Below are 26,088 nucleotides of genomic sequence, written 5' to 3' on the forward strand. Positions count from 1 at the left end.
AGGCGAGGACTTAGCCAGTAGGTTATCTTGCTGGTCCCCAAAATATGTGTATTTGTACAGCTACTCCAGAGTGATCCGCAAAAAGAAAACAAAGAAACCCACTCACAATAAATTTCAGAAGGATCCTCTTTATAATGGAACCATTACCACAGCTACAAAATGGCATCTGCATGAACTAGAGATAAATAAGTGCCTGGATATCTTTATATTCCTGAAAAACTTACTTTTTTTGTACAAGTGTGCTCTATTTTGTATTGAGAGATGTGAGAATATGATACTTTGCTCATTGGGAGACAGAGGAAATGCTTGCAATGTGATGACTACGGAAAATAAAATCTTAACATCTCTTGATTCTTGTCTTTGAGGGAATTTCTTCAGAGTTCCATTGAATTGCTGACCTTGCTGTAGATTCAGCTTGTTCCCCTTAATAAAGAGTCGAGGCCGTCATCTGCTGCTTTCCCAGGCACATTAGCAGTGCGCTAGATTGGAAGTGAAACAGCCAGGACTCGCACCTGCACCTCTAAGGGATGCTGACACTGCAGCTAGAGTCTTAGCTTGCTGTATCATGGTACCAGCCCGTAGTTAGGACTTCAAAAAATATTTTTACTGATTTACTTCTATTTTCTTTGAAAGAAGAAAGAGAGAAAGAGAGGAAGATTTTATCGGGGAGGGGGCGCCATGTTGGCTTAACTGGCTAATCCTCCATCTCTAAGTACCTGCATCCCATATGGACATCGGTTTATGTCCTGGATGTTCTGCTTCCCAACCAGCTCCCTGCTTGTGGCATGGGAAAGCAGTTGAGGATGGCCCAAAGCCTTGGGACCCTGCATCCATGTGGGAGACCCGGAAGAGGTTCCTAGCTCCTGATTTCAGATGAGCTCAGCTCTGGCTGTTGAGGCCATTTGGTGAGTGAAACAGCACATGGAAGACCTTTCTCTCTGCTTCTCCTTATCTCTGTCAGTCTGCCTTTCCAGTAAAAACATATAAAGGTTTGAAAAAGATGTTATCCACTGGTTAATTTCCTAAATGCCCACCACAACCAGAGCTGGAGAAGGCCGAGGTCAGACCTGGAAATTCTACCTCGGTTTCCACCTCCAGTACACAGGGCACTGGCTCTTGCTGCCTCCCAGAGTGCACGTGAGCAGGAGCTGGATCAGAAACAGAGTCGCTGGGAGTTGAGCCACAAAGTCTTAGAAGCGTATTTATTTTCATCTGTTTGAAAGGCAGAGAGATGGAGAGAGCGGCCAGGATTTCTGCTTGAGCCAAGACACTTCCTGTCCGGTGGTGCTGTCACTCATGCTTTGTTTCCAAGGAAGGCTGGCTCAAACATTACGTGCAGTAATGCAGATTTGTAATGTAGTCTCTGACAACTTAGCAGTGATCGCATGGTTGAAGTTACTTTACACAAATGGTATACTCTACATATACCAGTGCTGTTATTACTGCCTTGTATGTAATCTGCCATCGAGAGAATGGAAGATATTTGCTGAAGGTCAAGATGTGGATGAGAGCAAAGGGAAATGGGACCTGGTATCTTTGCTCAACATGGAACACCGCAGTTGAGGAGTTAAGCTAAACAACTTTTTGCTTTATCACTTCCCGATTGTTTTCATATGTAATCTGATGCTGAAGCTTTTACACTTAAATAATTGGAGTTTGTGATGCATGAAGGTTGGTGACAGAACTACAAATCAGAATGGCTATTTCAAATGACATTGATTTATCTGTTTGAAAGGCAGAGTGGCATAGAGAGGGAAAGACGGAGAAAGAGGCATCTTCCATCTGCTGGTTCACTTCTCAAGCAGGTGCAGCTACCAGGACTAAGTCAGGATGAAACCAAGAGTCTTGAATTCCTTTGGGTCCCCCATATGGGTGACAGGGAGCCAAACACTTGGACCGTTCTCTGAAGCTTTCCCAGGCCGTAAGCAGAGAGCTGGGTGGGATGTGGAGTGGCTGGGACACAAACCAGTGCCCAAATGGGACGTCGGTGCCACAGACCAAAACTTGCGTTACTGCCCTGCAACACCAGTCCCAGTTTCCAATTTTGACGTGGAGAAAATAATAGATTCAAAGCCTGCCTTCAGAGTGGTCCAATTTTCAGTGTCAAGGACTGAGTAGGAGATTCAAAAGGTTAGGACTCTTTCTTCCGGATTCCCTCCTTGGCTGAGCAGGAAAGGCTTGTCACTGCTGTGAACCAAGCTCAACATGAAAGATATTACTATTTAGGGGTTTTTTGCCTTACAGTTAGTGCTGGGGCACAACTAAAACGGTTTGAATGCTTCAACTCTTTGAAGGTCTTTTCAATTTGTCACAAAATTGATCAGGTTGAGAAGCAACCTGTCCGTTAAATTTCTTCCTCCCTAAGGATGCTATACCTTGGGAATGATGGCTGAGGAAAGCTGGCAAGTAATTTGCCCATAAACCGTTGGAAGAGACTGGCAAAGTCGCGTCGTCTATGATGTAAGTAACCAGCGTGGCGCCGTGTTTCCCGGAAAGGCAAGGTGGGGCAGGTGATTGGAACACGTGAATGGCAGCTCTGGCCACTGATTTTCTGTAGTGGCCTATCAGGGGCGCTTTGCAGTTGCCCTCCGCCCGACGCAGGGGTTTCAGACACCACAGGTCCCTGATACACAGGTTCCTTGCAAGAATTGATACTCAAGAATCAGACCTTGAACCAGCCACCACCGCTCCATTCCCCAAGGCTGCCATGGCCCTTTCAATGCGAGGTCCTTTGCCAGTTTCTCTCTTTCCTCAATAGAGTCCAGTTAGGACTCAAAAACAGCCCCATCTTCAGGGCGCCGCACCATGAATCCTGTGCTGATCAGACGGAGCTAGTAGGCAGGGGGCCCAAGCCAGGAGGGAAGTGGAACCTTCTATAGAGGGAAGGCTACCTTCTGTAGACAGGCCTTCGGTCACTCTCCTCTCAGTCCTGGGCTGAAGCCCCGCCCCTCGCCCCTTCGCCCCTTGGGCTATGCACCCTGGGAGTTGAGTTCGTCAGACACCACGCCTCTCAAGCCTTCCACTGGGGTCTGAGGAATCAGCAGCTCCAGGCTTCTTACACCCTCCGCCCCCTCGGCCGTCCACAAACCATCCTTGCCCACCCCCACCCTTAGTTTTGCCTGAAACTCCGCTAAGGCTCACGTGAGAACTGCTGTGTTCCAGGCTGGTACGCAGGTGTGGACAACTTTTCTGAGGTAAAGGTCCATTAAGGCAGGTTAGAGCTTTGAGGTAAAGGTCTTCGGGTGACCACCGAGAACCCTTGGCCTCTTCACGGGAGGGCGGGGGCAGGGAGAGTCCCGTAGCTGGGACGTGAGAGGTGGACTGCGCTGGCATGTTGGAGGTCCTTGTTGGGAGCCATGGGGAGGTGCGCAGGACGCACCGTCGACTCTTCTTGGGCAACTTCTAAACGTCCTGAGCTCTGTGTGGCCGGAGCTGGGAGCCAGGCACGCAGCAATGGACAGGCCGGGCGCCTCTCCCTCAGTGCATCCTGTGTGCTGGCGTGCCTGCGGGGGACGGGGGGGGGGGGGGACGTTTTTCAGTGTTTAACGAATGGAACCGTTGGTACATGATACAATTCGAAATGTTGAAATTTTGAGATTCACTCCCCAATTAGATTTTGAGGTCTGCGCTTAATGTTTTCAGAATACTCATGCCCGTGAACTTCTCATAAACTCCATGTATTTGGCGGGTTTCAAAAAATTTCACACCACGATAAACTCATCTTCCCATTCCGTTTTTGCCTGCCAATGCAGACAGATTCCGCGGGGTTGACTCCCCAAGTTACCTCAAGAGAACTCCCAAAGGGAGCTGTTGAAGCGGCCCAGTGGCTGGGCGTTTTGGAAAAGAGCTTTTTCTGGCTGCAGGGCACCTTACAGTCCCAGAAGCGATTCGGACACTGTTCTTTGAAGAACAGAAATCTGGAGAGAAGGGAGGGGTGCGGTCTGGGATTGTTGGGCGACGCGCCGGACAGACCCTTCTGGACTTGCTTGGAGGGGTGCAGCGGCCGGCGCCGGCGAGGCGCGGGGGCGGGGGCGGCCTTCGCAGACCCCGCCGTAATTAACCAGGAGAGCTTGCTTGCACTAATTAGAACTCTGTACAGCAAGGGAAACTTAGCGAATTGTTTTACCAGCACTCCCCAGCGCTACTTTGTTTTAGACAAGTATGTGCTGGCATTAATTTTCTGTGTTATTTTTGCTTGGAAAGAGTTACACAGTTGGGTCTCAGAAAAATCACTTGCGAAGCCATTTGCTCTAGGGGGCTTGGCGGTGGAAATATCTGAGAGGCAAATGAAAACAGGGAAACGTGAATTCCGAAGTATTTTCAAATGTGGATGCTACTGTTACTACTGCGGTGAAGGTTAGTGGGTAGCAAACTGAAAGACGACAGAAGACGCCCAGGGATTGCAAGGTTGTGAGAGCAGTAGGAAAAGTCACTTTGTGTTTTTTTTAAGTTACAAGGCATTTTTCTCCTTATCGAAAAAGGAAAGAGCACAAATGGCCTTGGAAATGTTGCTCAGGTGGGAGCAGAACCTAAAAGGGCAAGCACGCATGGCCAGGTCACGTGGTGTCCCCACACCTTTGTCTGGGCGGCTGGTTCGACACCACTTTGCTGTTTTTCTGACCCCGTTCGCGAGGAAGGAAATAGCAGGAGAACAACTTATTTTTTAAGCAGGGGGAAATTTGCATTTCTGTTTAATGAATTTTCTCTGAAATAAAATGGAGTGGTTCAAGTTTTCATACAGGGGCCTAGATAGTTTGAGGGGAAATAAAATGAAAAGGTAAAGCTTGTAATTACCAAAAAAGACAGGAGCCTCCTCCGCTTTTGAAGCCCCTTGTATGGGGATGAACTCTCCAAGGGCTCGGAAGTTCTCCTGTTTCTAGTTCAAATAGCAGGTGGGGAGCTCTCTGCTTCTCTCTGCCTGACATTGCTTCTAGTGTGAGCGGGCCGACTGTTCAATCACTGTGCTTTCTGGTCTGACTGCAGAATTTGGTGCTGCTACCTATGAAATCCAGTTAGAATTAGCATGGCCTTTGCTGAGGCCCACAGTGGCTCCAGGGCCCTTCCCCGAGCCAGGGGGCTTGGGCTGCGGGGGAGAATATGCCAGGATGTGAGCTGGATAGTTGCTTTTTACTCTCCTTGCTTGCTTTTTTCACAAATGTGAAGACCTACCTACTGACTTTTTGGGTGGCTCACCCCGCAAATGTTAATAGTTCTATCAGGAAAATATTTTAAAACAACTCTAAGAACTTTATTGTGCTTTATATCTTCATAGATTACACAGTACAATAATAAATTTGTGTTTGTGGAGTGAACTCCCACTTTGGCCCATAGTTATTATTTTCCCATATTTTGACATCAGTTGCACAGTTCTAAATAGAAAAACAAGGACCTTCCCAGGCGGCAGCTTAATCCACACAGGTGGAAGGGTCTCCTTTGTGCACACATGCTGTGAATGCGTAAAGGGGTCAGTTAATTTTCTGAGTAATCATCATCTGCTTTTGTTTTTAAAAAGTAAGCAGCTACAGCCCGGCGTGCGGCCCAGCAGCTTAAGTCATCACCTTGCATGCTCTGGGTTCCCACATGGGCACCGGTTCTAATCCTGGCAGTTCCACTTCCAATCCAGCTGCCTGCTTGTGGCCTGGGAAAACAGTGGAGGACGGCCCAAAGCGTTGGGATCCTGTACCCACATGGGAGACCCGGAAGAGGCTCCTGGCTCCTGGTTTCGGACCGGTGCAACTCCAGCAGTTGTGGCTGCTTGGGAGTGAATCAGTGAACGAAAGAGCTTCCTTCTCTGTCTCTTCTCCTGTCTGTATATGTGACTTTCCAATAAAAATAAAAATAAATCTTAAAAAAGTAAGCAGATAAGTAGGCAGTTTGTTTTAATTTCCCCAGAAGTCATTAGCAGCCTTCTCTTTCAGAAAACTAAAATGCTTGCTCTAGGAGGGCAGCAGAAGCCCACTGTGCCTGAAGTATAGGTCTATGGTTTTTTTTTTTTTCTAGTCTTAAAGAAAAGGGAGTGTTTAGGTGTTACAGCACTGAGACAGCAAAAGAAGCACTTTTCTACTACAATTTGGGGATTTCTGACAGTATCTAAGCCGGTGGGCCTTGCTCCTCATCTCAGTCCTTAAAGAGACTCGTGTGTATGAGCTTGGCCGAACGCTTCACTGTGATGGAAGTGGGTGATGGGGGGGAGGCCACTGAAGCCTTCCAACATCACCAGAGAACCTGTGTGGGGTCAACCTTTTCATGGTTGATCTTTTTGTGAGCTCTTGTTAGTGACGCATTTTACAGGTGTTTACATTAAAAAAATATTGGCAAAGTCAGATATACAGGGAAGAGGAGCGACAGAGACGAAGATCTTGCATGCATTGATTCGTTCCCCAAGTGGCCACAGTGGCTGGAGATGAAATGTACTGGAAATCCTCCTACTCCACAATTAGCTTCAAGTTGGTAATTGGGATTATGGGAGAGAAGTTGGGTAATGGCAGTAAAACACATCTGGGGTGTAAGTATAGTGGAATTTCTGGTTTTAGTCTCGGCGTCTCATTCAACAGGTGTTCACACATGTTACAGCGTGTGTCTGAGCTAGCACATGGGGAAAAGCAGAGCACAATAAAGGAACGGGCAGGTGGAGATAAGTAGAACACAAGATTTAAAATTTTAGATCTAGGGCCCGGCGGCGTGGCCTGGCGGCTGAAGTCCTCGCCTTGGATGCCCCAGGATCCCATATGGGCACCAGTTCTAATCCCGGCAGCTCCACTTCCCATCCAGCTCCCTGCTTGTGGCCTGGGAAAGCAGTGGAGGACAGCCCAAAGCCTTGGGACCCTGCACCCACGTGGGAGACCCGGAAGAGCCTCCGGGTTCCCGGCATCGGATCGGCGCGCACCGGCCGTTGCAGCTCACTTGGGGAATGAATCATCGGACGGAATATCTTCCTCTCTGTCTGTCCTCATTTCTGTATATCTGACTTTGTAATAAAATAAATAAATCTTTAAAATTTTAGATCTCAGGTGCTGGTGCTGTGGCATAACAGGTTAAGTAAGCTTCTACCTGTGGCATTGGCATCCCCTATGGGTGCAGGTTCATGTCCCTGCTGCTCCCTGCTAACGGCCTGTAAAAAGCAGAAGATGGCACAAGTGTGTGAGCACTTTTTACCCACATGGGAGACCAGGAGGAAGCACCTGACTCCTGGCTTCAAGCCAGCCAGCTCTGCCCATAGAGGTCATTTGAGAAGTGAAACAGAAGATGAAAATGCTGTGTGTGTGTGTCCTTCTCTCTATGTTCTGCTTTTCAAACAAAAAAGAAATCTTAAAAAAAAAATTGACTCTGTAAGAAAGTCACACACAAAGGTTTCTGGAAGTTAAAGGAAAGGCATAAAGATGAGGAGCACAGCGGAACAAGGGCAGAGAGCACACACACCAGAATCTGGTGCTGCACACAGTGGGAGGACACAGCTGAAGCTACACAGTCTCTGTTTGGAGCTCTGAACTCTGCCACAGTGTAGTTCAGGGCTCTCTGGCCAGTAGAAGGCTAGAGCTGTCTGGAACATTCGAAAAACAGTCACTGAACTCCTACCGAGGGAAGGAAAGCAGACTTTCATAAAAGGCAAATTTTAGTTTTAATTAAATGTAATTTAATATATAATTCCATTTAATAACATTTCCATTTCAATCCAGGGTGTGAAAACTTAGCTGTAATTAAAACTAACATGAAGTACTAAGTTTTCAACACTGTAGAATACTTTCAGCTGATGGGGCGGGTGGGGGCAGGACGTGTTTCATGCAGTGAATGCCCCTGGAGATGCCTGGAGTGCGCAGCAGAGTTCCTGGATTCAGTCCCCAGCCCTGCTTCCCACTACCTTCCAGCTCTCCCATGCGGGTGCGGGGCCCAAGGCTTTGGACCTCCGCTGCCTTCCCAAGCCATCAGCAAGGAATCGCACCGGAAGTGGGACAGCTACGACCTGAACTGGGACCCATTAGGGATACTGGGACCGCAGGCAGAGGACTAGCCTCCATTGCCACTGTGCCAGCCCCGGTTCTCTCTTTCATGTCTCAGCTGTTTCTTCCATCATAGCCTCCTCTGAGAAAAGTGCATCCTGCTCATAGTCCTTCACACTGTGGATCGCTGTTACTAAGCTCAGATTCACAGTTGAGTGGGTGGCTGCTAAAAGGCAAAGTATTAAGCCATTTACAGGCAATGAGGTAACAAACCTTCATAGTTGACATAATTGAGACTCACAAGTTAAGGGATTCGCCAAAGTTCACACAACTTGTGTCCACATTACTTTTTAATTTTGAATTTGCTAATTCTGACAAACCTTTTGAAAAGGGAGAAAAACAGTTTAATCTTGGATAGTTACATCAGCGAACTGTGAGCATTTTGCTTTGTTTCCAGTACTGTTTTCTACACAGTAATTCATTTGTTCTTTGGCTTGTCATGATTTTCATGATTAGGCTTCTGTGGCATATTCAACATTGTAGCTTTCTGTTTCCCTAACTGTGACAACAAGTACTTTTCATAGTACAGTTTTTCCCAAACGTGCCTTAGGGCAGTGTCCGCATGAAAATCCACTGTGGAGCGTCACAAACGCTGAGACTTCACATGAAGTAGCAGATGTAGACTGGAGAGGCAGTGTAGAGGGGCATGGACTTTGGGGCCTGGGGGGAGTGTTACTCTCGCGAACTGGACAATGCTGCAAGTGGACTTCACGTGGAATGGTGGCAAATCCAACCTGACATATCAGACTTTGCAGAGGGTTTGTTGGGAAGGTCATCAGCCCTGAGATCCGTAAGTAAGTTCCTTGAACGTGAGTCTCTGCTGCTCCTCCGGGTTTGCGTTTGGAGCAGCTTGCTCTTGGTATTCCAACTCTTTAGCTTAGTTTCTCTTGCACAGCTGTTGAGTGTGCTAACTGCCTGGCACACTAACGTAGTCTAGCTCAAAGGGAATATGTGACAGTCTGGGCCTAACTGCTTTTGTGACTGAGTCCTGTGCATACACAGACACACACAGTACACTGTTTCTTTCCAGAGCCACTATCTTTCAAACAGCACACGTCTTTCTGTGTCTCTCTTAATCTTCATCTTACTTCAGTAATAACATCTGTTAAGATTTTAGATTATTTCCCATTGATTTTGGAAAATGGTAGCACAGAGCTGTTATTCTCACAAACCTTGTTTGCAGAGCAAGGCGGGCTGATCTCGACCTGCGGGCTTTAGATTAGCCTTGTGGCCTTCATTCTTTTCATGTTCTTTCGTTCCTCTGATTTCAAGTCTGTTACCTTAGACCGGGCTCCTTTACGCCTGTCTTGTACCATGAGTAAGCATAACACTCAGATAATCAGCACTGTGCTTTGTCTGCTCTGTGGAGGACCGGGTGCTGTTGGAGGTGCCCGACACCTGGAAGGCCTGCCTGCTGTTTTTAAAAGCTTGGAAACTAATTTCTCCAAAGTCCAGAAAGGTTGTATGAAACACACACACACACTCTTCCTGGTAGTGACTTTAAATTAACATTAACAATGCCTCTTATGTCATAAACCAAATTGCATTCTATACAAAGATGTGCTCGGTGTTGTTTCTTTTGTCCTGTCAGTCTGTATGTATGTCGTACTGCAATTTTATAATGTTTTCATTTCTAGTAGGAACATCCTTTTATACTGTTCCTCAAAATCATTGTAAATGTTTCTGGATCCTTACACACAGATTTTGTAATGCATTTATAAAGTTTACACAGAAAAAAAAAAAACAAAACAAAAGCCTACGAGTTGTCACTAGAATTAAATTACTGGGCCCACTGTGGTAGCCTAGTGGCTAAAGTCCTCGCCTTGCACACACCGGGATCCCAAATGGGCACAGATTCGTGTCCCAGCTGCTCCACTTCCTTCCTTGACTGCTTTCCCAGGCCACAAGCATGGAGCAAACATATGAGCACCAGTTCTAATCCCGGCAGCTCCACTTCCCATGCAGCTCCCTGCTTGTGGCCTGGGAAAGCAGTGGAGGACGGCCCAAAGCCTTGGGACCCTGCACCCACGTGGGAGACCTGGAGGAGGCTCCTGGCAACTACCTGGGGAGCGAACCAGTGGATCTTTCTCTTCATCTCCTTCTACCTGTATATCTACCTTTCAAATAAAAATAATAAATCTTAAAAAAAGGAATTACATTACTTTGTGCATTGATTTGGGGAATCTGACAAGTTTCTGATATTGACACTTCCTATAGCTATTATATGTATTTCTATTTATTTAGGCCTTCTTCTATGTACTTCAGTCAATCCTTATTGCTTCCCATTATGTTTCTGTACATCTGTGTTAATTGCTAAGCAATGTACAGTTTCTTTATGTAGAAACCTCTAATTGTTGCAGAAGAACTTGAGGAAGATATTTGAATAGTTGGATACAGGTTCTCTTAATGGAACTCAAGAATACTGTAAAGCTATATGAAGTAATTGTAATAAACTAAAGTCAGACTATTTAAGTTTGGAGGTTTAAAAGAAATTTTCGTAAACATTGGAACTGTTTTGTAATTTTCTTTGGAGTTTCCTCTGGCTCAGAAATTACTCAGTGGTCTTATTTAATTTCCAAATATTTGGAAATATTTTTGATATTTGCTTATTGATTTCAAATTTGAATCTGTAATGGTCAGAGAACATAATCTGTATGACTTTAATACTTCAAATTTATTGAAAGTGCTGTTTCGGCTCAGTGTCCATTGAACCCTTAATGAACGTTCCATGTTCTACAGTTGCCTGGCTGTCTTCTAGAAGCAGACCTGGAACCAAGTTGGCGGTGGTGTAAGTCTCCAGTGTCCTCCCTTAGTTTTTGTTTCATCTGTTAATTAGTGAGAGAGGAGTATTGAACTCTCAACTCTTAATTAGGGGTTTGTTGATTTATTCTTTGAGTTCTGTCAGTTTCCAGTTCATTGTAAAGCTGTATAATTAAGCTTGTAAGGGCTTCCTGATTGGCTGGCTTCCTCCTTAAGAAGCAGCTCTTTGTCTCCAGTAAGGCTCCTTATCTGCTGAGCAACACAGCCTCTCAAGCCCTTAGCATTAGAGCCATCTGGTCTATTTTTAACTGTTTTTGAATCATTTCTTCTAGACACACGTAATTTGATCTCTACTTTTTAACTTAATCGCAACAATCCCATACTTTAAATGGGTTTAATGAGTCTGTTGACAGTCAATATAATTACTAAATGCTTGGTTGTAAGTCTGCTGGTTCTCTTTGATCTCTGTTCCCCTTGTCACCCCCTTTTTTTTTGCCTTTTGGGTTAAATGAGCATTTAATTAGTATATCTCTTCCTTTGATGTATAATCTGTGCCTCTGTCTTTTATTTGTTGCCCAAAGCAGTTTATAGCTTGCATTTTTAATTTATTAGTCTGTTATGAATTAATGTTATGCCACTTCATGTATAATGTAACAATCTTACAACAGTAGGTCATTTTCCATTGTCCTGTTTTTGTGCTGTTGCCACAGGTTTTGCTTCAGTTTATATTGTAAATCTTGTAGCATAAATTCAATTTATGATAGGGTCATGTCCTGATAGGCCCATTGTGAACCACATATGCATTTATATAAACCTAATCGATCAAATACCATAGTTGAGCCTTGCTTGCTCAGAACACTTACATTATAAAGTCTAGCAAAAGCATCTAAAGTGTTGACTAGCTCATGTAATGTATAGAATACTGTGCTGACAATGAAATGGTTTCTGTTGGGTATGTGTCATTTTTGCAGTGTTATGAAGTAAACATTCTGATTCAGACTAGCCTAAGTCAGGGACTGGGTGTGCTTTGTTTTTGCATCAGTTATCATTTACACAGATTAGAGGAGAAATCCTTTTGTATTTGCCTACATAAATGCTGTTGCCTTTCATCCCTCCGTGCAGGTCCGAGTTCCTGCCTACTCTGCCTTTCTTTCCAGCCTGAGCACCTGTTAGCACCTCTGCTGATGTCAGCATGCTGTGAATGCTTTCCTTCACATTTGGTCCACCTGAAGATGTCTACCTCTTCTTTGTTCAGAAGGCGCTCTCGGTCGATTCCTTCACCTTTCTCCTAGCACCTTAAAGACTTTATTCTAATGAGAATCTTAGACGACAGTTTCTACCTACATTAAGTGTCCCTTTTATTTGCTTACTTTTAAGAATTTAAACAATTTGCTTTCAGCACTTTGTGTTTTCTTTTCCATTTATTTTTCTTGAGTTCATTGAGCTTCTCGAATATATGAGTATAGTCGTTCCAGCAGAAAAACATAACTAGTAGATACCATTTATTTGCATTTTTAAAGATTTATTTATTTTTATTGCAAAGTCAGATATATATATATAGAGAGAGAGAGGAGGAGAGAAAGAAGTATCTTCCATCTGATGGTTCACTCCCCAAATGGTCGCAATGGACTTAGCTGAGCTGATCTGAAGCCAGGAGCCAGGAGCCTCTTCCGGGTCTCCTGCGCGGGTGCAGGGTCCCAAGGCTTTGGGCTGTCCTTGACTGCTTTCCCAGGCCACAGGCAGGGAGCTGGATGGGAAGCAGGGGAGCCAGGATTAGAACCGGCACCCATATGGGACCCTGGTATGTGCAAAGTGAGGACTTTAGCCACTAGGCTATCGTGCTGGTCCCTGTTTGCATATTTTTGTTTACTACTTTTCAGAAGCAAGTTAAATATGGTTCATTTATGGGCATGTCCCTTTTGTTCCAAATGTGTGTCTTTGCATGTTTATTTTTGTAATACTGTTTTATTTTTCTAGTTCTTTTTTGAGAAGTGGATTTTTAGCTAATATATATATTTTTTTATCACAGCTTTTGGTTTAGTCTTTGTTATCTTGCTTCTTTCTCTAGTTTTATTCTTACTTTATTCTGTTGATTGCTTAGCTCATTTATTGCATTTTCCCAATACGCATTTAAGGTTGTAAATCCTTCAGCACAATTTTAGTGTCATAGATTGTATTGTGTAGTGTTCTTTTGAAAAATGTGTTACTTATTAATCGAAGATAGGGGAACAGAGAGATCTTCATTCTCTGACTTACTTCCCCAGTGGATGCAATGTCTAAAGCTGGGCCAGGGAAAAGCCAGGACCACAAACTCCATCCGGGGATTCAGATGTTTGCAGCATCTCCTGGTGCATCCCCAGGCGCATTGGTGGGGGCTGAACCGGAAGTGGAACAGCCAGGACTACAGCTGGCGTATTGATTTGGAATGTTGGAGTTGCAAGCAGTGGCTTAACTTGCTGGACACAATGCAAGACTGTGTAGTATTATTAAAATACTTTAGGTTTGAATTCTAAATATTCGAATCTGCATGGCTTTATAATAATTTTTTCCTGATTTCTAATTAAATTGCATTAGGGCCAGGGAATATGTGTGATAAAATTCTTTGTATTTTTTATGGTCTAGAACGACCTAGCTTATAATTTGTTTAAATTTTTTCACTATTTCTAGATGTGATTGGGTCACATTTTTCATTTTGAGAAATTACAGTTTTCATTTCCTTAATCCCCGTCACCCCTTTTTGCTGTTCTTTCCATCTGGAACCCCCATAGAACAAACATTAGGGTTTCCTGTTTAGTCCTTCATGTCTCAGTTCTTTTTTTGCATTTCCTATCTGATTTTCTTTCTGTAAAGACAGTGTGGTGCAATTATTCATGTCTCTAAGAGAATACTTGAAAAGGTTTATGTGGAAAAATATTAGCAAAAGGAAATGTGTACTGTCCATGAAGGTTTTGTAGGCCCTGCATATTCCACTTCGTATTTTTCCCATCTTGTATTTCTGATACATTGCTCAGTCCATCATTTGAACTTGCTGTAAAATGAGCATATCTTTACTTCTAGAATGTCTAATTTGTTCGTTTTCACATCTGCCTAGTCTTTTCTCAAGGCTGCAGTCTCAAACATGCATTTTACACAAATATTGTGAAGTTCTTTGTGTATGGGGGTCTCATATGTTAGGGTCTGCGATATGTCCCTTATCTCAAGCATATGCTGGGTCACTCTCATATATTTCCTAAATCCTCAGTTGTGTCTTGCCTGTGTGCAAGCTGATTTAGAGAGAATGAGTTTGTCTTTGCTTCTCCCAGAGTTGCAAGGTTATTCAATGTGGTGACATGCCCCACAGACTCCAGAGAGCACGCCGAGGCGGAGGAGCTTCCTGTTTTTCCCCATGGCTGGTGGGAAGAGTTTTCATTGAAATGGCATCCTGTGGGAGTCCTAGCTGGAATCAGATGGTAGGCAGCGATGAGTTTGAGTCCATTCCTCTGCCTGGGTTCTCCTTCACCCAAGAAGGCAAAACCCCTTTGTTGCACAGTTGGCATCGCAGGTTCATGTTTTGGTTGTGGTATCTTTCTGTTATTTGGAACTTGAATTTTGTCTTCCATTGAAAACATTTAAAATGGCATTTGCTCTGTTTTGATTTTTTTTTCTTAGCACAAGTATCCGAAAGTCATTGAATTCTACTTTGAGGCCTTGACCGTGATATGCTGTGTGAGTCCTATTACAGATTCTACACAGACGACTAATGGCTTCAGGGCCACTGATTTATATGCCCAGCATTTTGGTGATATAAATAGTAAATACAGAGTTCATTTTTTGTGGCGTACACATGCTGTGTATGAAGTTTCCAGACTGTTTGGTTTGCTTCCTTCAGGGTCCTTGAGGCTACTGAAAATTAATTGAACTTAAGAGTATGGCCTTAAGTCGGCAAATGTTTGACTTTTGGCTTTAGTTGTGAAACTTAATTTTTTTGTGACTTTTTCAAGTGTATTCATTTACAATTTTGTTGTCAAAAATATTCATTGGTGATCACACCACAATGCAAAGTCTTCCACATCTACATAATGTATTAGAACTTAATCAAATCTGCCTTTAAAAGTACTTATTCCTTGAGGGAAATGTGTTATGCAAGTGAGAATTCTGATTAGTCTTCCTGCTTTACCATGATTCACCGTATGCTGATTTAATAAAATGTTGCTGTTTTGTTTCAGAGTTCTGTGTTATTTGCTGAATAATGAATGAGGAAGAGAAACAAGGAGATAACAGGTATGAATTCATAACCGGCTGATGTTTTTGTCGAAGGCTTCTCTCTGGTCCTTTTTTCTTATATCACATCTTGAAAAATCCTATTACCTTAGGGATGCCTGACTCACACAGGAACATTTGATTTCCCCAATGAGTTTTTCATAGCCCCAGACCCAATTCTGTTGTATTACTAAACACATGATTCATGTACCTGACATTCCCCTTCATCAAGCTGTGTCTTCCATGCCAGGGCTGATACTAAATAAACAGTCAAATTCATTCACACTTCAGAACACAAGTCAACTTCTTTTCCAGAATCAAGCATCCAAAACATTTAGCATGTTCTGTGGTTTTCAGAAGTTAAAAAAAAAAGTCAATTAGCAGGAGCTGGTGCCATAGTTTAGCAGGCTAATCCTTTGCCCATGGTGCCAGCATCCCATATGGGTGTCATTTCAAGTCCTGGCTGTTCCATTTCTAATGCACGTCCTTGTTTGTGCACTGGGAAAGCAGCAGAGAATGGCCCAAGTTCTTCGGACTCTGCATCCACATGGGAACTTGGAAGAAGTTCCAGGCTCCTGGCTTTGAATCAGGCCAGATCCACCAGTTGGAGCATGAACCAGGAGACAGAAGATCTCTCTCTTTCTCTCTGTAACTTCGCCTTCCAAATAAAAATAAATCTTTAAGAAGCTCAATTAGCATTTCATTACTCCGTTTCTCTCTAAGATGCAACATTGGCTTTGAGAGACTGTTAATAATTATAGACCACTTAGAATGAATTTTCTTGAAATAAAAGCAAGACTATGCTTGCATTTAAAGATGCAGTGGAACAAAGACTCATTACTAAAGTCAAATGAATCACATTTAATCTGTTTATGCAACCCCTAGGTCACTGAGCCAGGTATTATGCTGGCCTTTGCTCTAGAACATGTGGTGACAGATTAAGTCTCTGTAAAGGCCTTGTGTTCTAATGGTGTTGGAGTTGATGTTCATTTCCTTATTTTAATAATGATAGTTATTATACTGTGGGTAATCAAAGAACTGGATTTTTCTCAAATATTGATACTAACATTTCTCTCTTCTTATCCCCCTCATTTTATTGCTCTGCTGTTGGAATTCCCAATCCCATCTTTACCATTTACCATTAGTAACTCTACTTTTTTGTTCACCCAGTGATGCACGTGGTAAATCCAGAAAGAAAGAGTGGTGCGGTTCCTTGTTCAGTGAACTACGTGCAATGCTGAAGAATCACGGCTATCCTGTAAAAGGTGACAGGTCTAGAGGGTACAAAATGAAGAATGATACTACTGCTATTTCACAGAACAAAGGTGTGATTCATGCAATCTCATCTATTCTTAGAATCGTTTGCTAAGCATGTTGCAAATTAGCTGTGCGTAAGACAGTGGAATCCCTCACTTTGCCTCAAAAACATTCTTTGGGAGGGATTGAGGGTTAGAGGAGCTTGCTTATGATTGGGGCTTAAAATGCTACTGAGGTTCATGCAAAAGTGGAACAAAATGAAAATACAAGTACATACGGGGAGTAATAATACAGATTTTGGTGTCTTAGGCACCTCTTTGTCAAAACAAAGTTCCTTCCCGTTGCACCTTGTAGCCACTGCTCTCTGCCCGGGGTGCTTTCCTCCTGCGTCTCCTGTAGGTTCACCTTACTGTTGCTGAGATTCCTGCCTCAGCTGTGTGCTTCTCAGGAAAACTTGCTTTGATCATCCTGTCTCAGGCATTCTGCATGCAGGGGTGTGGAGGATCTGTTAGACTGTCCGTGTGTTCCCTAGCTGTACGTCTTGTCCCATCAGTTTGTAAGATACAAAGGGACCATGTTCTAGTCTGTTTTCTTTTGTTGCAAGAGAACACCTGATATTTAGTAATTTATAAAGAAAAGAAGTTCGTTTCAGCTCACAGTTCTTGATGTTCAAGAGCATGGTGCTGGCCTCTGCCTGGCTTCTGTTGAGGGCCTTGTGCTACTCCAGCCTAGGCCGACGAGAAGAGGACTCAGTGGATTGTGCAGAGAGAAAAGGGAGACAAACTTCTGACACCGATTATCTATTCCTTAGGAAAACATCGGTTTATTCAGAGGGCAGGTCCCTCATGACCCTACGTGCCTATTAAGGGCCCCATCAGCTCCCAACCCTATCAAATTGAGGATCAAACCTTAATGTCAGTTTCAGTGAATACGAAGCATGGCAGAGAGGCAGCTCATACTGTGTCTGGAGCCTCTGAAGTAGTCTGACACTTTACAGTTACATAAGTGTTTGTTAAATAGATGAAAAAGTTTAACAAGAATGAAATAGTTACTACTGTGACTTAAGCATCACGGTAGAGATTGGGGATTTAAGAAAGAATTTGCTGTGGTGCACAAAATCAAGCTCATGGATAACAGAAGATAGATAAGTCCTTGTGATTTGTTGGTAAAATGTTTTGGCTTTCTTTTCTTAGAAACCTGTGTGTTCTTCTACGTATCTTTTGTAGTTTTTCTTCCTTTGAGAAGTGTAGGCGACAGAAATCATAGGAGGAGCTTGGAGGCAATGAGGAAATAACTTTGGAAATTAATTGTGGAAGAATGTTGTGTTTCTTGAGATGAAGGAGCTGTGCCCAGAATTATTGAGCTATACCCGGGATTAAATTTCTTTACTGGGAGGCTGGTTGGGAACATTGATCTTGAGGCAGTTGTGTAATTAGTGTGGCTTAATTGTCATGTGATTTCTGCTTGCTACCTAGCTGTACACCGCTTTCTCCCTTTCTGTGGGGATTGTGAAGCTCTTCTGTTTATGTGCGACTTCTCTCTAGGACTAATTTATTCATGGGGCAGGATCTGAGGCTCACGCTAACAAAATAATAGCTGCTGTCGGAATTGTGTTCAATTAGGGCCTAAACTTGTATGCTATAGGTGATGAAAGAAATTGATTACTGACATCAGCCGTTAATATCACTTGAGATTGGAGGCTTTTCTTGCTGAGTTCCCTGTTGCTAGTGGAGCAGGTGAGGTTGGAGGAGGTGGATGGAGCAGAATGGACCAGGATGCAAGGCAGACAGAACAGGTCAGCAGCTAGGACAAGGTAGGAGATCATCTCAGTTAAGGACCTTGGCCTAAAACTTAATTAGATGGGCCTGGTGCCGTAGCCTAGTGGCTAAAGTCCTCCCCTTGCATACACTGGGATACCATATGGTCAGTGGTTCTAATCCCGGCGTCCCTGCTTTCCATCCTGTTCCCTGCCTGTGGCCTGGGAAAGCAGTCAAAGATGGCCCAAGGCCTCAGGACCCTGTATCTGTGTGGGAGACCTGGAGGAAGCTCCTGGCTTCTGGCTTCGGATCAGCTCAGCTTTGGTTGTTGCTGCTGCTTGGGGAGTCAATCAGCAGATGGAAGATCTTCTTCTCTGTCTTTCCTCCTTTCTGTATAGCTCACCTTCCAATAAATAAAAACTTAATTACATTAAATGTAAGAATGATATTCTGTACTTTGAGCAGGAATTGGAAAATTTTTGGAGAAGGTTCCATTTAGAACCCGTGACCTTATTTAACATTATTGTTGTCACTAGATTGACGAAAGAGTCAGAAAGCACTGAATGTTGAAAATTGTGAAGCTGTTGGAGTAGAAACTGAGTTGGATGAACTTCAAAATCTTCAACTTGCAAACATTTCTGTGACTGGTGATTTCGCTTCTGTCCGGCCCTTCGTTAGCACGCTCTGTTTTCTCCTGCGAATCTTTCCTATAGGATTACTTTTAACTTGTAGAAATCTGGTATTTATGTCTAATCGCTTTAAGGTGACTTTGTCTTGTCTTACTTTTCCTAAAATCAATGAATAAATGCAATCCAGAATGTGCAAAACCGAGTTGGATGCCGAGGTTCCGTGACTATGATGACTTCAACCAACTGACCCTAACAGTAAGAGCGTTTGTTCTTTATCTCACGTGCAGAAAACACAGAGTTGGAGCTGAAGAGTAGTGTTCTTCACAAGGTGGCTAGGAGACCATGCTGATCACAGTCAAAGAGCTTGCTGACGGATGCACTTTCCTAAGCTTGAATTGCCCCATGTCTGCATTCTCTCAGGCTCCCGAGATGCCAGCTGAGTTTAAAGCAGCACTGATCGCGCCAGGGAGTTAGCATGCTGGTGGCTCCCACAACCCAAGCTGCTGAGCCTGGGTTCTGTCCTCGCTTCACTTTCGGTTCTGTCAGCCCCAGTGAGTCCCCTGAAACCTGCTGAAGTGTGACTCGCACCGAAGTTGTACTCCTGCAGCATCTCCTGTTGTAGGTTTTGCCGGTGCTTGCTGAAGTTTGTCTTACAGCGAAAGGTTTCTCCACTCCTATTACATTCCCCTTATTGTACCAAGTGAGCTTGGTTCTGTTTTTAAAAATAAGGTTTATATAATTTATTATTTATCATTTTAGATATTTCATTCTGGTATATAGCCAGACAGTGATGACAATTCATATTATAACTAAATGACCAAACTTAGCAGGTATGAAAGTACTCTTAACATATTTCTAGCATCTTTGAAGTTAAGTGTACTTCAAGGGAAATAACTACACACAGAAAGGAGTCTTTTTAGCTTCTGCTTGTGCTAATTGGGTGTACATTGACACTTGTCAAAGTGACACGTTACGTTATATGATAAACATCCAGGCCTCAGGTTAAGTAGATTGCATGTTAGAGATAGAATAATGAGATTTTAATTACGTTTGTGCTTTTTTGCTAATTAAGGACCACAATATGTTTGCAGTGTCCTATTATGATTATGTAGAGTTATAAGTAAAACTCTCATCTCCCTGTTTCATTATGCCCTTTCTCTGGTAGTCGTTAGATGGCTTCATGATCATACTGAGCACTGACGGACTGATGATTTACATCGACGAAAATATCTCTCTCCTCGGATATGCACCTGTAAGTCCTGCTGGCTTTGGCAAAGTGGGCTGTTCTCGTTTATTGCTTAGGGGGTTCATTGTTAGTTACTATTATTGGGATCAAGTATTTCCAAACAGAAGATGTTTTCTGTGTTATCAAAGTGTGCCCCTGTTTCATCTTCATCTCTAACACCTTCCCTTTTAAATCTATACAAAACATTCTGATAGGAGGTAATGAAACAGTTTTTTTCGTTCCTGGTTTCATAACTGTCCAGGAGGCAAATGCTGAAGAAAATGCACTTTTGGAAACGGCAGTCTCCTTGGGATCAGTAGATAGTCTCCAAGGTGACCGCTTCTCTGTGGGAAAGCTGTTGCTGGACAGACGTGAGAGGGATGAGTGTGTGATTTTGTACATTTCTTCAGTCAGTTACATACTGATTACACAAACTCAGCACTTGTTTATGGCATCCATTCCGTGTACGATCTTTGTTTTACTTATATTGAAGAACTTATGATCTAATTTACAAACTATAGAAGCATTTGCGTGCATTATTGGAATCATAAGTTTTTTTAAATTAAAGATTTATTTTTATTGCAAAGGCAATACAGAGAGGAGAGACAGAGACAAAGATCTTACATCTGGTCTTTCACTCCATAAGTGGCCACAATGGATGGAGCTAAGCTGTTTCTAAGCCAGGAACCTCTTCCAGGTCTCCCACGTGGGTGCCGGGTCCCAAGGCTTTGGGCCGTCCTCCACTGCTTTCCCAGGCCACAAGCAGGGAGCTGGATGGGAAGTGCAGCAGCTGGGACACAAACCAATGCCCACATGGGATCCCAGTGCAAGCAAAGCGAGGGCATTAGCCACTAGGCTATTGCATCGGGCCCAGAGCATAAGTTTTGTTGGGAGCAACTGCACATTGGTTTTGCTTAAGATCTCTGGTGTCTAAAATTTGCTCATTCCCAACTCTTGATGGAACTGTGCTTCTTTCAGGAAAGTTTCCACATGTTAGTATTTTTAAAATTCATTTTTATTGGAAAGGTAGATACACAGAAATGAGTAGAGACAGGAAGATCTTCTGTCCGATGATTCACTCACCAAGTGGCTGCAAGGGCCAGAGCTGAGCCGATCTAAAGCCAGGAGCCAGGAACTTCTTTCCGGGTCTCCCACACGGGTGCAGGTTCCAGTGCTCTGGGCCGTCCTCGACTGCTTTCCCAGACCACAAGCAGGGAGTTGGATGGGAAGTGGGGTTACCAGGGTTAGAACCTGTGCCCATATGGGATCCTGGTGCATTCAAGATGAGAACTTTAGCCGCTAGGCCATGGCGCTGGGCCCTCTACATGTTAATATTACTGGCAACTTGGAAGGTATAATTTCCTAATGCTTTTTCAGGATTTTCAGGCTGCACATCTAAAAACTATATTATTTAAACCTCAAAGTAGTGTGTCTTGGTATATTCAGACTGCTGTAACAGAGTATCATAGACTGAGTGGCTTATAAGCAACAGAAGTTACTGCTTAGTTTTCAGGAGCTGCCGTTCTGTCTGACTGCCATGCAGGTGCTGGGCCCATGCTCTTTGGGCCATCTTCTGCTGTTTTTCCCAGGCCATTAAGAGGGCATTTAAATTGTATGTGTGGTAGCTGGGATATCCCATATGGGATGCCACTGTCACAGGCAGTAACTTTACCCACTCTGTCACAGTGCTGCAGCCTTCTCTGACTTTTCACTTTGAAGAGGCTTTTTTGTGTATTAGCCATCTTACGGGCTGTCATCCTTCAGCTGCAGACATGCTTACGTTGGTAACTGCAGCCAGTGCTGTGACAAAGTAGGTTAAGCCTCTGCCTGTGGTGTCTACATTGCACATGGACTCCCATTTGAGTTCTGACTGCTCTGTTTCTAGTCGAGCTCCCTGTTAATATTCCAGTGAAATATATATAATATATTTATAATATATTTAATTATATTATATATTTATAATATATATAAATATAATATTATAATTATAAATAATTATAAAATATTATCATATATAAATATTATATTATATATTTATAATTTATGCTATATATAATATATATTATATTGAAAGATGGGTCCCTGCAGCCACGTGGAAGACCCACAAGAAGTTTCTGGCTCCTGGATTGGGAACAGCCCAGCTCAGGCTGTTGTAGCCATTTGGGGAGTGAGCCAGTGGATAGGGTTTTTTTTTCTGTCTTTCCTTCTCTATAGATCTGCCTTTTAAATAACAATAAATACATCTTTAAAAAATAAAGTACTAACTTCTGTCTTTATGTAAAAATTAAATGTCAGTGAAACTTATTTTTTTATGAGAATGTTGATAAGGACTGTACATACAGCACAGTTTCACGCATTCTCAAAAACTCTTAACTTCCCTTAATTTTTTATAATTATTTTCTAGGTTTTGCTCATAATTTTATTGTATAAAGCACTCATCTTAAATTGTTATTGAGAAAAACCATTTTAACATATTGGTGTGACTGCAGGAGTTTGCAGTTTGACTAAATGTCAGGGTACCTCTGTCTGCGGGCAACTCTAAGCCAAAAGCACCATGGGGTGGAAAGAACTTGGCCTTTGGAGTGTAATAATCTGGAGGCAAAAATTTAGCTTTTTCAAAAGATGAAATTCAAAATGCTGGTAGACACATGAGAAAGTGCTCAGGTTCCTAGCTGTTAGGAAATACAAATAAAAAGCACAATGAGGGTTCACCTCACTCTGCTTAGAATGTCTGTGACACAGGAATCAGAAAATGGTTGCTGACAAGGCTGCAGGGAAAGGTACCCTAGGGTACCCACTAGTACAGGCACTATGCTCAGACATTGAGAATGCCATCCCGTTCCTGGGAATGTATTCAAAATGAAGTGAAATCTGCATTCAAGAGAGCCACCTGCAACCCTATGCGTATACCAGCGTAAGGCACAGTAGCAAAAAAATGCAAACAGCCCAGATGTCTATCAACAGGTGAATGGATAAATACCACTCAGCCATAAACAAGTGAAATCTTAAGTCTTGCAATAAAATGGTTCCAACTGGAAACCATTATGCTTAGTGAAGTAATCCAGTCCCCGAAGGACAGATACTCTGTTCTCTGATGTAAGACAGCCAAAATGCAAAGAAAAAAAATGTGTGTGTAAACAGGTATACATGTGTATGTGTGTATTTGTAACTGTCTATACACACACGATATATATATGAACTGTATATGGAAGACTGATATAGCAGGAAGTAAAGGTATTATGCAGTATTCACATGTACTCCCAGATAAAACTTGTACTCCCAATGAAACTTATACCTTTACAGTACATTACTTTGTCACCTTTGTATATACTTGCATGTCATAATACATTTAAATGTCAGAAAGCTAAGCTTGTAACTTGTACTAAGGGACTGCTCCATTGTGATAACAAAGGGACAAATGTGGGGGAGGTGAAATGGGAAGGAGGAAGAGAAGGGGGTAGGAGGAACCCTTATACATACAAAACGGTATCATGGAAAACAATTTTAAAAAATTCAAGCTTTTCCTTCACTAGCTGGAAGTCCTTTAGTTTCTTGTATGTGGGAAAGAATATCACAGAGTGCCAGGAGGTGAGCTATGATAGTGTGGTTAGTGAAGGTCTGCCTGATCAGGTGACTTTTGGACAGAAACCAGGGTGCTCTGACCAGCAGAGCCAGTAACGTGGACAGGGAGAGGGTCTGGGGATGAAGTACCAACAGGAGACCAGTGATGGTACAAGTCTCTGTGAGGTCTCCCTCAATTGTTCCTTCACCTCTCCTTATATACTCTTTCCCCCACATCCTCACTTAGCAGGATATTGGATACAGATGAGTCCAATTAGTCTAGGTGTTTTTAACCAAAGTCAAGTTCCTGTTCCTGCCCAGACCAACGAGCACTAATCAACTCTTTAGCCCACAACAGGTCCCCCCTTTTTTGTTTTAAAGCAGACTTGAATGCACCTGTCTTAGATTGTGGACTCTCAGGTCATCAGCCTTACCCATCATCGGGAATCTCCGTAGCATGATGGAGCCCCTTTCTTAGGTTGGTCAGTGCCTGGTCCATCTTACCCATCACTGGCTGCCATTCAACGCGTTGCCTGTTGCAGCTGCACAAACCATACCTGGGGAGGCTGGTAACCTCGTTCCATGGCTAGGAGCATCTTTAGCTCGCAAGTAATAAGCAGACAGCAGTTCCCGGGCTTGGAAAACATAGCGCTCACACAGGTGTACCACACATAAAGACATATGATGGGGAACAAGAGGCCTAGGCAACATCCCACAGCATCTGCTGCTCCTCTGCCAACAAATCAACCCACTGTTACAGAATAAGCATGCCCACCTGCACGTGTTCATCAATAGAGTTCTGTTGTTCTGCAACTCAGGCAGTCAGTTCTGCAAGCTTGTTCATTGTCTCAGTGGTAGCTGTATGGTGTCCTAGGGTCACTGCTGCTGTGATGGTGGCTGCTGATGCCAGGGCAATGCTGGCTACACTGGTCCATGCTATGCCAAAGTCTTTTACACCTTATCAGGCCAACAGAGGCCTCTCTGTTAGCCCCGACAGGCACAGGCAGGATTCCAGGCAGCCGCATGACAGCAGCAGTATCACCATTGCCATTCCAACATGCTGTTAGGGCATAGCTGACCTCGGTGCAATTCACTTCAGAGGCATTTTCTTTATGTAAGAGAAACAGGGAGATAACACAGGCAGACACGGGCTTAAAATTGAAGGAGCTAAGGTTCATCCATGTGAGTGAGTCCTCAAATCCAGAGGAGTGATTGAACTAATACATTTCCATAGGAATAATTGCCTCCCTTAAGGAAAAATGGGGGCACATGCCAGTGCATGTCCATTCCCCACAAAGCTGCCACATAGAAAAGGCGGGAAATGTCAGGACCTTAGTGCTCAGAGGAGGAAGGGAAAAAGAGGGGGGTACTTAACAAAATTCTAACTTACTTATATATTATATAAAGGCCTAATATACTTGCTTGTCCCGTCGGTCTTCCTACTCAAATGCCATCACCTTGGCCAGTACCCGAGCTTTCACAAGACTCCGCAGCAGGAGCTTGCCGGACAAGCCTCTCGGGAATCCACCGTGGGCCATTTTCATTTTCTGGGAAAACACAAACTGATCCTCGCCCCCATATGAGGACGGGATCTGGGTCTTGCCACTGACCAGTCAAGGGATCTTTCCACATCATGTAACCCTTCTGCTCCCGAGATGGATTCCAGTGATGATCTGCAGCAGACCGTCCTTCAGCATCCAATGTTAGAAAATTTAAGATATATAATACAAGGTTCAAATGATCTCGGGGAGTGCTATTCTCCCTCCTTTTTTTGTTTTAATAAGGTAATCCTTAATAGTACGGTTGGCACGTTCCACGATACCTTGTCCTTGAGGATTATAAGGAATGCCTGTAATTAGTTGTATATGGCAGGAGGCAGCAAAAATCACAAAACTTACTGCTGATGTAGCAGGGGCCGTTGTCAGTTTCAACAACTTTGGGAGTTCCCAATATGGAAAAACATGCATTGCAGTGGGCTAGAGCGTGCCTTACTTGTTCCCCTGTCTGAGAAGCTAGAATAAATCCAGAGCAAGTATCGACATTAACACGCATATACTTTAGTGTCCCAAACTCTGGGATGTGTGTCACGTCCATTTGCAAATAATCTTAATATAATTCAACCAACCTGATTAACTGTCTCCACAAAATGGGAGATTAATCTGTTGGCATTCTTGAAGCCTCGTAAGAATACCAAGGGAAGCCCTAGAATTTGAAATTTTTGAATTCTTGGATGCCTTTTGAAAGATGGCTAAAAACATCTGGGCTATGGAAATTTTGAGGGTTTAATACAATTCTGAAAAAGCTGAAATTCCAAATAATTACATGGGAAAACAAGTTGTGTTTTGTCTGGGGCTAAAGCTAATCTTGCCTCAACTGAAGGGAGACACGCTGAAGTAGCTCCTGTAAATCTTTCACAGCTGTGCCCAGATTTAATGGCACCAGTGGCACAGGCAGCGCAGAGGGTTCCATGCCTGGCCAAAAGAGATTTTTGCTTGGCACATGCTCAATGGGCACATGCTGTATGGGTGGAGGATCCTTGGAAGACTCAGTTCCATCTTCTTCCCTTTCCTCCTCCTCAGAAGAGGACCACGAATCTACTTTGCACAGTTTCTCCAGACTTTGGTCTGGGGTTCCTTCTCCTTTTTTTATCCTGGTTTGGGGTC

The 26,088-nt window shown here is 43.5% G+C and overlaps 1 protein-coding gene across 1 annotated transcript in view; it reads left to right on the top strand.

Moving 5' to 3' along the window:
- The first annotated feature begins 8,751 nt into the window (after window positions 1–8,751).
- The window catches only part of PASD1 (PAS domain containing repressor 1), a 55,901-nt gene continuing 38,564 nt past the window's right edge, over window positions 8,752–26,088 (top strand). Inside the window, exons 1-5 of the mRNA XM_058659181.1 lie at window positions 8,752–8,791; window positions 14,963–15,017; window positions 16,167–16,321; window positions 18,827–18,894; window positions 19,805–19,891. Of these exons, the coding sequence (XP_058515164.1) occupies window positions 14,986–15,017; window positions 16,167–16,321; window positions 18,827–18,894; window positions 19,805–19,891 (342 nt within the window). The 5' untranslated portion in view covers window positions 8,752–8,791; window positions 14,963–14,985. The remainder of the gene's footprint in view (window positions 8,792–14,962; window positions 15,018–16,166; window positions 16,322–18,826; window positions 18,895–19,804; window positions 19,892–26,088) is intronic.

The sequence above is a fragment of the Ochotona princeps genome, chromosome X (assembly GCF_030435755.1).
Source record: "Ochotona princeps isolate mOchPri1 chromosome X, mOchPri1.hap1, whole genome shotgun sequence".
NCBI lineage: Eukaryota > Metazoa > Chordata > Mammalia > Lagomorpha > Ochotonidae > Ochotona > Ochotona princeps.